This window comes from Orycteropus afer, unplaced genomic scaffold, assembly GCF_000298275.1.
Source record: "Orycteropus afer afer isolate SDZICR_OR568_19922 unplaced genomic scaffold, OryAfe1.0 scaffold00035, whole genome shotgun sequence".
Classification (NCBI taxonomy): Eukaryota; Metazoa; Chordata; class Mammalia; order Tubulidentata; family Orycteropodidae; genus Orycteropus; species Orycteropus afer.
In genome coordinates, this window is record NW_006921622.1 from 10,335,484 (window position 1) to 10,349,958 (window position 14,475).

General features: G+C 35.9%; 1 protein-coding gene across 1 annotated transcript in view; it reads right to left on the reverse strand.

The window, feature by feature from the left end:
- DNAJC1 (DnaJ heat shock protein family (Hsp40) member C1) overlaps positions 1-14,475 on the reverse strand; it is a 452,461-nt gene that overhangs the window by 269,178 nt on the left and 168,808 nt on the right. The window contains exons 2-4 of the mRNA XM_007936407.2: positions 5,244-5,345; positions 4,911-4,957; positions 1,699-1,807 (exon numbers count right to left, since the gene is read on the reverse strand). Of these exons, the coding sequence (XP_007934598.1) occupies positions 1,699-1,807; positions 4,911-4,957; positions 5,244-5,345 (258 nt within the window). The remainder of the gene's footprint in view (positions 1-1,698; positions 1,808-4,910; positions 4,958-5,243; positions 5,346-14,475) is intronic.

Below are 14,475 nucleotides of genomic sequence, written 5' to 3' on the forward strand. Positions count from 1 at the left end.
GGTCCAAGATTATCTTCTGTGTCTGTGTTAATTGGTTTCCCTTTTCTTTGTTGAAGAGGGTCTGTGCAATCCTTCTGCCTAGTCCGCCATCTTGCCCCGGTCGATTTGTAAAAATTTAACAAAGGCTGAGATCGTTTTAATTACACTGGTAAAAGAATATGAGTTTGTTTGTTGCTGTTGTTATTATATGCCCTCGAGTCAGACCCAACATATAGCAAACCCTTCTTGGGTTTCCAAGGCAGTATCACTAAGGAAGTAGATTGCCCAACCTTCCTTCGGAGGAGTGGCTGGTGGGTTTGAACCTCCAGCCAGCCTTCTGGTTAGCAGTCAAGTGCTTAGGCACTGTACTACCAGAGCTCTTGATTTTGTTTAGTCAACTGAAATACATATTCAGCTTTTACAAGTATAAACCCACTGCCATCAAGTTGATTGTGACTCACAGGAATCCTTTAGGACAGAGTAGAACTGTCACATAAAGTTTCCAGCTGTGTAAATCTTTATGGAAGCAGACTGACTCACCTTTCTCCCATGGAGGGGCCAGTGGGTTCGAACCAACTATCTTTTGGTTAACAGCCAAATGCTTTAACCACTATGCCACCAGGGCTCTTACAAATACAGTAACATAAAACAGCCCGAACAAATTTAAAGGTGCACAGGCCCTCCCCAGGAGCTCTGGTAGCATAGTGCCTAAGGCACTTGACTGCTAACCAGAAGGCTGGCGATTCAAACCCACCAGCCACTCCTTGGAAGGAAGATGGGGCAACCTACTTCTGTAGTGATACTGCCTCGGAAACCCAAGGAGGGGTCACTATGAGTTGGGTCTGAGACTCAATGGCACATAACAACAAAAGGCCCCCCCCCAAAAAAAAAAACCTGATTAAATATTTATAATAGATTTTAAATAAAAGCAAATATTATTAATAAACCACAATGCAGTGTACATTTGTAATGATTAGTATCTACTGAGTACTTTATTTTGGCTAACATTCAGGGTACTTGTACAGAAATTTATGTCAGAACACAGATGGGCTGTGTTCCCTGAAATAAGCAAGTTAACTAAGGAGTTTAGAAAATGCTGGTAAGCTAGGCTTCTTTACGCTAACCAGGAAAATGTGTTTATTTTTATGCTACAGTCTCTGCCTTTGGTGGGGTAGGGGAGCAGTTTAAAAGTTTATTCACAATTGCACTCCTAGGCACGTAAAACAGAAACATATGTCCCCACAAAGAATTACATGTAAAGGTTCAAAGCAACATTATTTGTCACCACCAAAAAGTAAAAGAACAATGTGGTATATCCATACAATGGAGTATTAGTCAGTAATAAAAAAAAGAAAAAAATACTGGTATGTACTACTGTAATAATATAGACAGACTAGAATTTCTGGAAGATGAATATATGTTCTAACTTCATAAGCTGAGCTCCGTATTAATCCTGTTCAATTTAAACACTGCCTTAATTCTACTACTTGTAGCCATAATCACATAAGAGTCCTACCCTGTAACTACATTCCTAATATCATAAAACCAAGATAGAAACAGCTCACAGGACAGGGCAACCACATTCCTCAGATCCTGAGACTAAGGTAGGGACACTGCAAAAGAAATAATGAAATGTAAATTTACTGCTTAGATGGCATTTCCTGGTAACAGGCCATTTTTGAGGTATCTTCTAGCCCGCTACCCATGGTCAGTATTAACCAGTTTGGTAACCTGTGCATCCTCGCCCTCCTTTACTGCCTGATGAACTAAGATGGGTCGATCTAAAATGGGACAAAGACTCGAACCAAGAGCCAACATCAGAATACATCTGCACAGAAAAAGTTGTGGCATCTATGTTGGAACACACAGACTCCATCTTAGAAAGAGATTGTGCCTACACCTAGCCTGAAGGAAGCTGAGGTTTATCATTAGGAATTTATCACAGCCTTGTTCCACTTCCTGACTTTCCCAAAAGGGTCAGGATTTCATCAGTATCCTGCCTGCATAAGGTCTTCTGAAATCATGTACTCCATGGTCTTAAAACTATTATAAAAACTCCTAGTTTGTAAGGCTCTGGAAGACACACATGGTGTTGCCTCTGGCCCTGTGTGTCTCCACCTTGCAAGGTTACTATCCTCTTATTAAATTTCTCTCTGAGTTATAGCTGACTTTCTAGTTATTATTTTGGAACTTGATCTACAACACTAGAACACGAATGAACCTCAAAAACATAATGCAAAGAGAAAGAAGTTAGACGCAAAGGTCTACATACTATATGATCCCATTTCTGTTAAAAGTCCAGATAAGAAATTTAAAGAGACAGAAAGCAAATCAGTGATTACCTGAACTGGGGGTAGAACGGAGACTGCCTGCAAATGAAATGCGCTCAAGGAAATTTTTAAGGCGATAAAAATACTCTTAAACTGGATTAAGGTTACTATTTCATGACACTGTAATTTTATTAAAAATCATGGAATTATATGCTTAAAACAGATAACTTTTATGGTATGCATTATAACTAAATAAGGCTTTTAAGAAAGTTACCAGGCTTTTTGTTTTGGCGTTTTTTTCCCCCACTTCCTCCAACTTATCTTCTTTATTGTTTTATCTATTTCACCGCTATTCCTTTTCAACCAAAATTTAAAGATTACATGTGATTTCAGTGAAAACACAATTATATATAAGGGAAATAAACAAGAAAATATGTCTCTGATAATTTTCTAAAGTGTAAATTGCTAGAAAGTACACATTTAAAAACATTTCTTTCATGAATATTTATAGTAATTAAGTAACTGTGATACCAAGGAGCATTTTTTAAATACCAGTATGAGATGATCTTCATTTAGGTAAAAATGAAGACCATATATATATATTTTTTCTTTTTTCTTAAAGGAATTATAAACAATAGGTAATTGTCTGCAGAATTGAGTTTTCATATATGTTTAAATACTCATACGTGCTCTGGCCTCAGGCACATGCTTTGGAGAAGCATTCTCAGCTTGATTAGATAAGACTTTTGCCTCAAGGAAAACCAGTTGCCAATGAGTTACTTGTGCCCAAAGAGTATAAATACTACAGCTGTTTGCTTAACTGTCAAATCCATTTTTTTCCTGCCAAGTCTCTAAAATAAATGCAAAGGGAACTAATCCTAAAATATGTTAGATGAGTCTATGCTAATGAAGACAATATATATGCAAGAAATGATTTTAATAAAAAGAAACTAATTAAAGAAATTGTTACTAAGTTTACAGACTTTCAAAACAAACAAGCAAAAGGACAAAATCTGATGCCAAAGATGTTGGGAGGCTAAATAAAGCTATCTTTACAGACACATTCTTGATTTGTGCAACAAAACTAGGGACTCACTGAGAGAAATCAACTAGAAAATATGCACAGAATGACCAACTCTTCTTTCAACACACTTCTAGGCCTTTCAACACTATGGATTATCTCAACCAGAGGAATGTCTGCTATGGCATCTGGACCAATGCCAGCCCTTGTTATAAAGAAAAGAACACTACAAGAGAATATCTTGAACTTGCTTTGCAATCTGACAAACTAAGGTATTCAAATTAAAGAGTTAAAATGAGAATGAAGAGTGGTAGCTAATATTGCAGGATATAGAATAATTCCAGATAATACTTTTGAAGAAAGATTCAGAATGTCACATAACATCATTTTGGGGGTCTTGCCTTTTAAGATGTATTAGCCCCCACAGAAAGACATAGACTTTTTAGGCTACCATTAGACTAAAATCTCCAATTACTAATTTTTGTTGTTGTTGTTGTTTGTTTGTTTGTTAAGTACTCTTTCACTGTTGTTGTTGTTATGTGCCATCGGGTCGGCCCCAACTCATAGCAACCCCTCCTTGGGTTTCCGAGGCAGTATCACTGTGGAAGTAGATTGCACTGTAGAGCAACATTTTTCCAAACTGCATATTATGCCCCACCATCTTGTAATATCATTTTAGTGGATCACAACCAGCACCGTTTTTTAAAAAACAAAAACTAGTCTAGCCTAGCTTGAATAGAAAGTATTAGTCAACTTCACTCATGCAGTAAGTGTTTTTGTAAAATTTTATTTCAGCGATGTGTGTGTGTGTTTGTGTGCATCCTGAGGCATGATGCAAAATGTATTTCTTACTGTGGGTCTGAGTTATAGCCTTCCCCAATCTACATTCCACACATCTGTATGAGTAAAAGAAAGGCGCCTCTCTGCAATCTCTTCTTAAGTTGCTGGCAATACAAAACACTGTATCACTATATTATCACTTTGCTGAAAGGGCCACAGAAAAGTCTCAGAGTAAGGGGGCTGCCTCTATCCTGAAGTTTAAGTGCCACTGCAGCTGAGTACGGAAAGGGAGGGAGCCAAAAGAAATAGGAAGAAGCAGCAAATATGTTTCTTTAACTCCTGTCTTCTACAAATTTATACAAGTCTGTTCTCTCACTCTCAAATGGTTTATTATCTTGAGAGTGACGAAACATCAAGAAAAGGCACTAACTTGAGTATTACTAACTTATCAAATTCTAAAACATTCAAAGAGTAAGAAAAACAACAACAAAACAACCCACCAAATCCAGGTAGCAGCTTGCACTGATATATTAAAAATTAAAATATATTTGAAGCCAAATTGTATTTGTATTTCAGAGCACAGACACCCAGATTAAAAATCTTACCTAATGAAGACAAGACATGTTAGCTTTATGATTCATGATCCTAAAGCCTATAAGTATTCAATCAAGTGAGTGAATATTTTCAATAGAAATTAACTCTGCTCTAAACACAGATTTTAAAAACATTACACTTCTTGGAAGTAACAAGAATAAATATTAACTTATAATTAAGAAAATGTTTAATAAGATTTTTAATTCTTTAAAAACTGATGCATGAAACTATAACATTTTAATTCAAAAGCAGAAATGAACACTCACCTCTGCCTCCGTTCCTCATCTTTTAAAACTTCATAAATGGCCACCAACTAAAATAGAAGCATTACTTTAAAATAAAAATACTCTCAAATATAAGAAATTACTTAGGAATATAGTGAAGACACTAAAATGCACATGCACAAAATCCTACATAATATTCTAATTAAAAAACGCTAGTGAAAAGTTATTCAGTAGGAAAATGAATGAAAAAATATATATTGTGTTTTTAACTATTACCTCATTTTCCAATGGAAATATTCTACATATTTCTACCATAAACATATTTACTTATGCATCTGTCATGAAACATATACAATAAAGGTTTATTTCACTTACTTGTCTAAAGTGAATTTCTGCATTTTCATCTCTATTCTTGTCTGGATGCAAAGTTAGTGAAAGCTTACGATATGCTTTTCTGATGTCTGCAGATGAAGCATCCTGGAAGTGGGGGGGGGGGGGAACACAAAGCAAACTTTGTCAGAAAAAGAAATTCCCAGAACCTTGTTAAGGTCTGAGAAGACAGCCAACCAAGTACAGGACCCGAGGCAATGTAATTTGAGCAATCAGTCTAACAACCAGGCTATGCAACTAGCCTGACCCACATGACTGAACAATTACTCAATCTAATTTGGCTCTGCTCTTAACTTTTCATTAACATACAGTCATTTAAAGAAGGCAGCATTTGCCAAAACTTCGAACACTTGCTTTCCTAAAATTAACCAATAAATCTTTTTTGGTAATTAAGAGATAAAAAAGAAACAAATTAAAAATTAATATATCTGTGTATCTTCAAAGCAGGTCTTTATTTATTTGAGATTTTTAAAGCCAATTTCTGAATCCCAAGTTTACCATATGCAGTTTCTTTAGCCTATAAGAATCTCAGTTTCACATGTCAAAAGCATGCCCATTTGAAGCCAGTTAAGTTTGTATTTATCCAAAATAACGATAATTAGAAAGTTATGTATATTGTACTTGACATGTTTTTAAGTACCTTAAAGGGTGTTTTCAATGTTGTCCAGTTTCCCTAAGTCTAGTTTGCAGAAATAATTTGTCTACTATTAATTACTGTTGTTAGTTGTCATCAAGTCCATTCTGATTCTAATATACTTTAAATATATTTAAAAGGTCACTACAGCTCATTAAGAATACTTTAGATTAAGTGGATATTAAAATTACATTTTATGTATTCTTGTGTGCACAGCTAAAATCAGAGACCATCATTCTACATGGACAGTAGAAAATAACTAACAACAACAAAGAATACACTGTTAAACTGGGGTTCAAAATTTATTCTCTACTAAGTTTAAAAGCTATTCCAATAACTAACATTTTCATGTTGAGGAAAAATGACAGTTAAGTTACTTATTAAATTTTACCTCTTGTTTTATAGCTAAATATTTGTCCAATTAATTTCCTGAAACTACTTTACTAAAAGACTTAAATGAAAAAAAAAAAAAAAACCAAAGCAAAAATAAAAACCGTGTACCTGGGACTAAAGAGTGGTTAAAGAAAAACAAAGGGGAGACACTATAATTAGTCTGTCATGCTTTCCTTTATAAACTATTGTTTTCATTAACAGTTTTCTTGGGTTTGTTGCTCTAGGCTACTGTTCTACTTAAAACTTTCAACCTAAGTGTGAATATTTTTGCGACCTATAGAAGGCTTTAGAACTATAATATTACTGGTATAAGTTATGCAAATTATGTGGTTATATTTTTCATTTTAATTTACTTAATAAAATTAATGTTTCCTAAAAACTGTACATAAAATATAACTTGTACATTAAGCTGTTTGTAACATAATAGAAAAGGATGATTATTTAACAGAAAACCATGATGAATTTTTTGTTGATCAAAGAGGTGAAGGGTCAAATGAATAACCATCTCCAATTGCACTTTTAATTTTAGATTTTATTATATTGGGACTACATCACAGAGAAAATCATTCTAAAAGTAGATTTCTTAAAAAACAAGGGTCGATATATTTTCTTCAGTGACAAAATTCATGCTCATACGGTGCCTAAAGCATTTAACAGTGAACCAGAAGGTTGGCAGTTCAAACTCACCAGCCACTCCTTGGAAGGAAGATTGGGCAACCTACTTCTATAGTGATACCACCTCAGAAACCCAAGGAGGGGTCATTATGAGTCAGATCTGACTGGACAGCAGTGAGTTTTTTTTTTTTTTTTTAATGGAACATCTATAAACCAAACCCACTGCCACTGAGTCGATTCATACATAGCAACCCTACAGGACAGAGCAGAACTGCTCCATAGGGTTTCCAAGTCTTATGTAAATCAGAAGCAGACTGCCACATCTTTCTCCCACAGAGTGGCTGGTAGGTTTGAACTGCCAACCTTTGGCTAACTGAAGAGCACTTTAATCACTGCGCCACCAGGACTCCTGGAACATCTTTAAAAAAAAACAAACTCACTGCCGAGGAGTGGCTGGTGGGTTTGAACCACCAGCCTTCTGGTTAGCAGTCAAATGCCTTAGGCATTATACCACCAGAGCTCCCAGAACATCTATGACCTACTAAAAAATAAAAATAACTAATAGTTATCTAACATGTTTCCTTGCCTTCCATCTTGCCATCCTGATCCCAACTTTCCATTTTTCTGCCGGAGTATTTAAGGTCAGTAGTTCAAACCCACCAGCTGTTCCACAGGAGAAAGATGAGGCAATCTATTTCCATAAAGATTTACAGCCTTAGAAACCCAATAGGGGTCACGATGAGTCAGAATCAACTCCACGGCATTAGGTTTGGATGACTCTCCTGCTTAAACCCTTTAGTAGCTCCCAAATGCCTTCATCATCTTGCCTTTTCAATGTTATTTCCCATCATCTCCCCAGTATTCACCTAAGCTCCCTTTCCCTAGTCCCCCAGATCATTGTGCTTCAGGACGCAGTTCCCCAACGTCACATTATTTTTCACCCAGCTACAGACACAGACAGCTCTCTCCTGACTAAGGACCTGGCCTTAGAGGCTACACACAAACAGTGCCTGACTGTCTTCCTCTTGAGATTCCTTGCAGTAGGGGTATCTCACCAATGAATTCCATCTGAAGTGGACAGAGGAGTCTTTGAGTTGTGTAAATGCTGATGCACTCAGCTGCTAACAGAAAAGCTGGAGGTTTAAGTCTACTTGTGGCACCTTAGAAGAAAGGCCTGGTGATCTATCACCAAAAAATAAACCACTAAAAAATCGTATGGTGCACAGTTCTACTTGGACACACATAGGGCAGCCATGAGTCTCAAGCGACTTGATGGCAACTGGTTAGTTGGTTTTGTGTAAAACAATATTTATGCATCTATGTCTATGGGCACACAATATATAAAAATATAATCTGTCCTAATAATAGTATGGGAGCTCTGGTAGCATAGTGCCTAAGGCACTTGACTGCTAAGCAGAAGGCTGGCGGTTCAAACCCACCAGCCACTCCTCAGAAGGAAGATGGGGCTAGTCTACTTCCATAGTGATACTGCCTCAGAAACCCAAGGACGGGTCACTGCGAGTCCGATCCAACTCGATGGAACATAACAACAACAATAATAGTATAAAAGTGGGAAGGGATAGAGCCATATATATTAGCAAAGTTTTCATATACTATTGATATTAAGTTGGTACTAATCCAAACTAGATTGTTATAAATTCAGATGTTAATTATAATTCCCACAGCAACCACTAAGAAAATAACTAAAATTTATAATAGCAAAAGGAAATCAAAGCAGTACTGTAGAAAAAAAAAAGTATCTAAAAATAAAAGAAGGTAGTAATGGAAAAATTAAAGAACAAAAAAGGACTGACATATAGAAAACAAAAGGCAACAGTCCTTCCTTGTCAATTGTTGTTGTTGTTGTTGTTGTTATGTGCCGTCGAGTTGGCCCCGACTCAAAGCAACCCCTCCTTGGGTTTTCGAGGCAGTATCACTACGGAAGTAGGATTGCCCAACCTTCCTTCCGAGGAGTGGCTGGTGGGTTTGAACCGCCAGCCTTCTGGTTAGCAGTCAAGTGCTTTAGCCACTATGCTACCAGAGCTCCTTCCTTGTCAATAATTCACTTTAAATGTAAATGGATTAAATTAAAAGGCAGCCATCAACAAAATGGAGTTAAAAACATGACCCAACTATATATGCTGTCTATATGAAACTCATTTTAGATCCAAAGACACAAATAGGTTGAAAGTGAAAGTATGAAAAAAGATATTCTATGCAAACTACTAACAAGTGGAGTGGTAATTCAAATACTAATACAAATCAGACAAAATAAACTTTAATACAAATGTTAATATACATAAAAAGGACACTATATAATGATAAAAAGGTCAGTCCTTTGACAAAATATAATAATAGTAATAATAAATACACATGCATTTAACAGAGCTCCAAAACATATGAAGCAAAAACTGATAGAATTTAAGGAAGAAATAGAGTTTAACAATAATAGTTGCAATCTTCAACACTCCATTTTCAATAATGTAAAGAACAATTGGAAAATCAGCAAGCAAAAGAAGACTTGAATAACACTATTAAACCAGTTAAACAACAGATATCTATAAAATACTCCAGCCAACATTCTTCTCATGTGCATACGGAACACTGACCAGCATAGGCCATGAGTTCAGCTACAAAAAACTGAAAGAGATAAAGTCACATGAAGTATGTTTTCTGACCATGTAAAATAAAATTAGGAAATAATAAGAGAAGTAAATCTGAAAAATTCCCAAACATGTAGAAATTTAAAAAAAAAAAAACAAAACAAAAACTCACTGCCATGGAATCGGATCCAACTCAGAGCAACCCCTCCTTAGGTTTCCGAGGCATTATCACCACGGAAGTAGACCGCTCAATCTTCTTTCCAAGGAGTGGCTCATGGGTTTGAACTGCCAACCTTCTGGTTAGCAGCCAAATACCTTAGGCACTATACCACCAGAGCTCCCCAATACATTTTTAAGCAGCCAACAAGTATAAGAAGAATCCTAAGGAAAATCAGAAAACATTTTGATATGAATGAAAACTTTCAGTATGTTGTCTACCTATGAGTTAATTGTATACATGTTAGAAGATCATACTGAGCAAGCCAGAAAACTGCTCTAGTAGAATAAAATAGAAAAAACAGAGAATTTTTATCCCCATGATACTTAAAATGTTTGTGATCAAAACAGAAAATGCCATAAAATACCCAGCTCTATCACCAGCTGGAGATTTTCTTTTGAAACCAGGCCTTCTGGAAAGTTTTAATGGATGAATGTTAAAACTTAATTGTAACATTTCTTTTTAACTTAAGAGGATGTGAATTAAGTATGACTAATTTTTTTTTTTTTTTAATTTTGATTTGGGTGAAGATTTACAGAGCAAATTCACTTTCCATATAGCAGTTAGTAGTGACTAAATTAATTCATGACACTTAATTTTTAAAAAGTCAAAGACAAAATGATAAGGGAAATTAGAAAATACTGTAATACGAATATAAAGAAAAACACAACATATCAAAATTTACGGGAACAGCAAAAGGAGTGGTCAAAGGGAAATTAATTTATAGCTATAAATGATTATATTATGAAAAAGAAAGATCTTAAATCAATAATGGAAATTTTCACCCACAAAACTATAAAAACAAGATCAAACTAATTCCAAAGCAAATAAGAGAAACAAAATAATGAGTATTAGGTAGAGATACGTGAAATACAGAATAGAAAAACACTAGAATCGACTAAACTTTTTATTTGAAAATATTTTTAAAAATTGACAAACCTATAGCTAGAGTAACCAAAAAAATAATCAAACAAAAAATACCAAACCTACTGCCAGCAAGTCAACTCTAAATCATAGTAACCCTATAGGCCAGGGAGAACTGTCTCATAGGGTTTCCAAAGCTGCAATCTTCACAGGAGCAGACTGCCATGTCTTTTTCCCATAGAGTGGTTGGTGGGCTCAAAGTGCCAACCATTTGGTTAACAGGCGAGCGCTTAACCACTGTGTCATCAGGGCTCCTAAGACAAAGACAGAAGAATCAAATTATTGAAATGAAAGTGGGGACATTAACACTCCCTTCATAAAAATTGGGAGAATCTTAGGAGATTACTATGAACAAGTGTTGTCCAAAATTCTATAAACTAGATGAAATGGACAAATACCTAGAAACACAAGAATTACCAAAACTTACTCACAAAGAAATAGAAAATCTGAGATCTGTAAGAAGAGACTGAATCAGTAATAAAAAACTTCCAAAAAAGGCCAGGATTAAATGGCTTCACTGGTGAATTCCATTAAATATTTAAAGAAATATTAACATATTTCCTTCTCAAACCCTTAGCAGCAACAGAGGAGGAAGGAATGCTTCCTAACTCATTCCATAAGGCCAGTGTTAACCTGATGCCAAAGCCAAAGACATCACAAAAACTGAAAACAACAGACAAATACCCCTTTTGAATACAGACAGAAAAATTCTCAACAAATTTCTAGTAAACAAAATACAGCAGCAGGAAAAAAGGATTACACACCTTGACCAAACAGGATTTACCTCCAAATACAAACATAATATATCATATCAATGTAATACATCATGTTATAAAATGAAGGACAAAACACATGATCATCTCAGCAATGCAGAAAAAGCGCTGGACAAAATCCAACACCCTTTCTTGATTTTGAAAAACACTCAACAAATTAGAAATAGAAGAGAACTTCCTCAATCTAAAAAAGGTACCTATGAAAAATACAGGAGCCCAGGTGGTGCACTGGTTGAGCACTCAGCTGTTAACCAGAAGGTGAGCAATTCAAACTTACCAGCTGCTCTGTGGGAGAAAGATGTGGTAGTCTGCGTCCATAAAAATTGTCGTTGTTGTTATTGTTGTTATGTGCCAGCGAGTTGGACCCGACTCACAGCGACCCCTCTTTGGGTTTCTGAGGCAGTATCAACTACAAAAGTAGATTGCCCAACCTTCCCTCTGAGGAGCTGCTGGTGGGTTTGAACCGCCGCCAGCCTTCTGGTTAGCAGTCAACTGCCTTACGCACTACGCTACCAGAGCTCCTCTGTAAAAATTAGAGCCTAAGAAACTCTGTAGGGCAGTTCTACTCTGCTCTACATCGTCAGTATGAGTTGAAATTGACAAGATGGTAAAACTTTTTTTTTTTTTTTTAATGAAAAATCCACAGCTAATGTCATACTTAATGGTGAAGGACTAAAAGCTTTTCCCCTAACATGGGTAACAAGGTAAGGATGTCTCCCAACTGTTGAACTGTAAGTTCTAGTCTGGGCAACTGGCAACAAAAATAAAATTAAAGGGCTCTAAATTAGAAAGGAAGATGCAAAATTATCTCTATTGGTAGATGACACAATCTTTTAAGTAGAAAATTCAAGAAAATCCACAGAACAACTATTAGAGCTAATAAATGAATTCAGCAAAGTTGTAGAACACAAGATCAACATGTAAAAATCAGCTCTATTTCTATAAACTAGTAATGAAAATTCTGAAAATGAAATTAAAAAAACAATTCCATTTACAAAAGCATCAAACAGAACAAAACACTTATGGATACATTTAACAAAAGAACTGTAACACTTCAACACAAAAAACTATAAACCATTACTTAAAGAAATTAAAGAAAAACTACATAAATGGAAAAACATCCCTAAATTCATGGACTGAAGACTAATCTTGTTAAGAGAGTAATACTTCCCCAATTGATCTATGTATTTCAATACAATTCTTGCATGCTGCAGAAATTGACATGCTGATCTTAAAATTCATATGGAAATAGAAGGGATCCAAAATAGCCAAAACAGTACTGAAAAAGAAGACAAAGTTGAAAGATTCATCTGTCTCAACTACAAAACTTATTACAAAGCAACAGCAGTCAAAACAGGGTGATATATATAAAGGTATAAAGTAGACATACCTTATAAAGGTATAAAGGTAGACATACAGACCAAAGGAGAGAATTGAGAGCACAGAACTAAACCTCTACATCTGTGGTTAATTGATTTTAACACAGAGCCAAGACGATTCAACAGGGAAAGAATAGCCTCTTCAAAAATGGTATTTAGACAACTGGATATCCACATGAAAGAGAATAAAGTTGGACCTTACCACACATTGTATATAAAAATTATTTTTAAATGGATCAAAGGCCTAAATTTAAGAATTAAAACTATAAAAATTATCCAAGAAAACATAGGAGTAAATTTATATGACCTTCGATTTTACAATGGATTCTTAGGTATGACATCAAAGTGCAAGCAATAAAAGAAAAAGACAAATTACACTTCATAAAAATTCAGAACTTTTTTGCATCAAAGAATACTATTAACAATGTGAAAGGACAATTTACAAAACGGGAGAAAATGTTTGCAAGTTATATATCTGATAAGAGTCCAGTGTCCAAAATATAAAAAGAATTCTTACAACTCAACAATAGAGACAAACAATCCATTTTGACAGTGGCAAATGACTCAAACAGGCATTTCTCCAAGGGTGCTGTAGAGCTGGTGTTGTAGCAACCCTAAGTACAACAGAATGAAACACTGCCTGGTCCTACAACATCCTCACAATTGTTGCTATGTTTGAGAACATTATTGCAGTCACTGTGTCAATTCATCTTGTTGAAGGTCTTTATCTTTTTCACTGACCCTCTACTTTAACAAGCATGATGTCCTTCTCCAAGGACTGGTCCCTCCTAATAACATGTCCAAAGCACAGGAGAAAAAGCTTTGCTATCTTTACTTCTAAGGAGAATTCTGGCTGGCTTTACTTCTTCCAAGGCAGATGTGTTCATCAATAAACATGTTAAAAGATGCTCTACATCATTAGTCATTGTTGCTGTTGTTGTGTGCCATTGAGTCAGACCTGACTCATAGCAACCTCTCCTTGGGTTTCCGAGGTGGTATCACTACAGAAGTAGATTGTCTAACCTTCCTTCCAAGGAGTGGCTGGTGGGTTTGAACCGCCAGCCTTCTGGTTAGCAGTCAAGTGCCTTAGGCACTATGCTACCAGAGCTCCCGTAAAATGGTATAGTCATGGGGAAAATAGTTTACTGGTTTCTCTAAGTGCTAAACACAGAATTATCATATGTCCCAACAATTCTGCTCATCAGTATGGACCCAAGAGAACTGAAAACAGGTGTTCAAACAAAAACTAGTATACAAATGCTCATAGTAGCATTATTCACAACACTTAAGAAGCATAAATAAATCAAATATCCATCAACTGAAGAATGGATACATAAATGTAGTATATCTATACAACGGAATATTATTAAGCTATGTTGTTGTTAGGTGTCATCGAGTCGTTTCCGACGCACAGCGATCCCATGCACAGCAAACGAAATACCTCCTGATCCTGCACCAGCTCCATGATCCTTGCTATACTTGAGCCCACTGTCACAGCCACTGTGTCAATCCAACTCGTTGAAGGCCTTTCCCTCTTTCGTTGACCCTCCTCCTTACCAAGCATGACATCCTTCTCCAGGGAATGGTCCCCTCTAACAACATGACCAAAGTAAGTGAGATGGAGTCTGGTCATCCTTGCTTCCAAGGAGTATCTTGGCTGCACTTCCTCCAGGACAGAT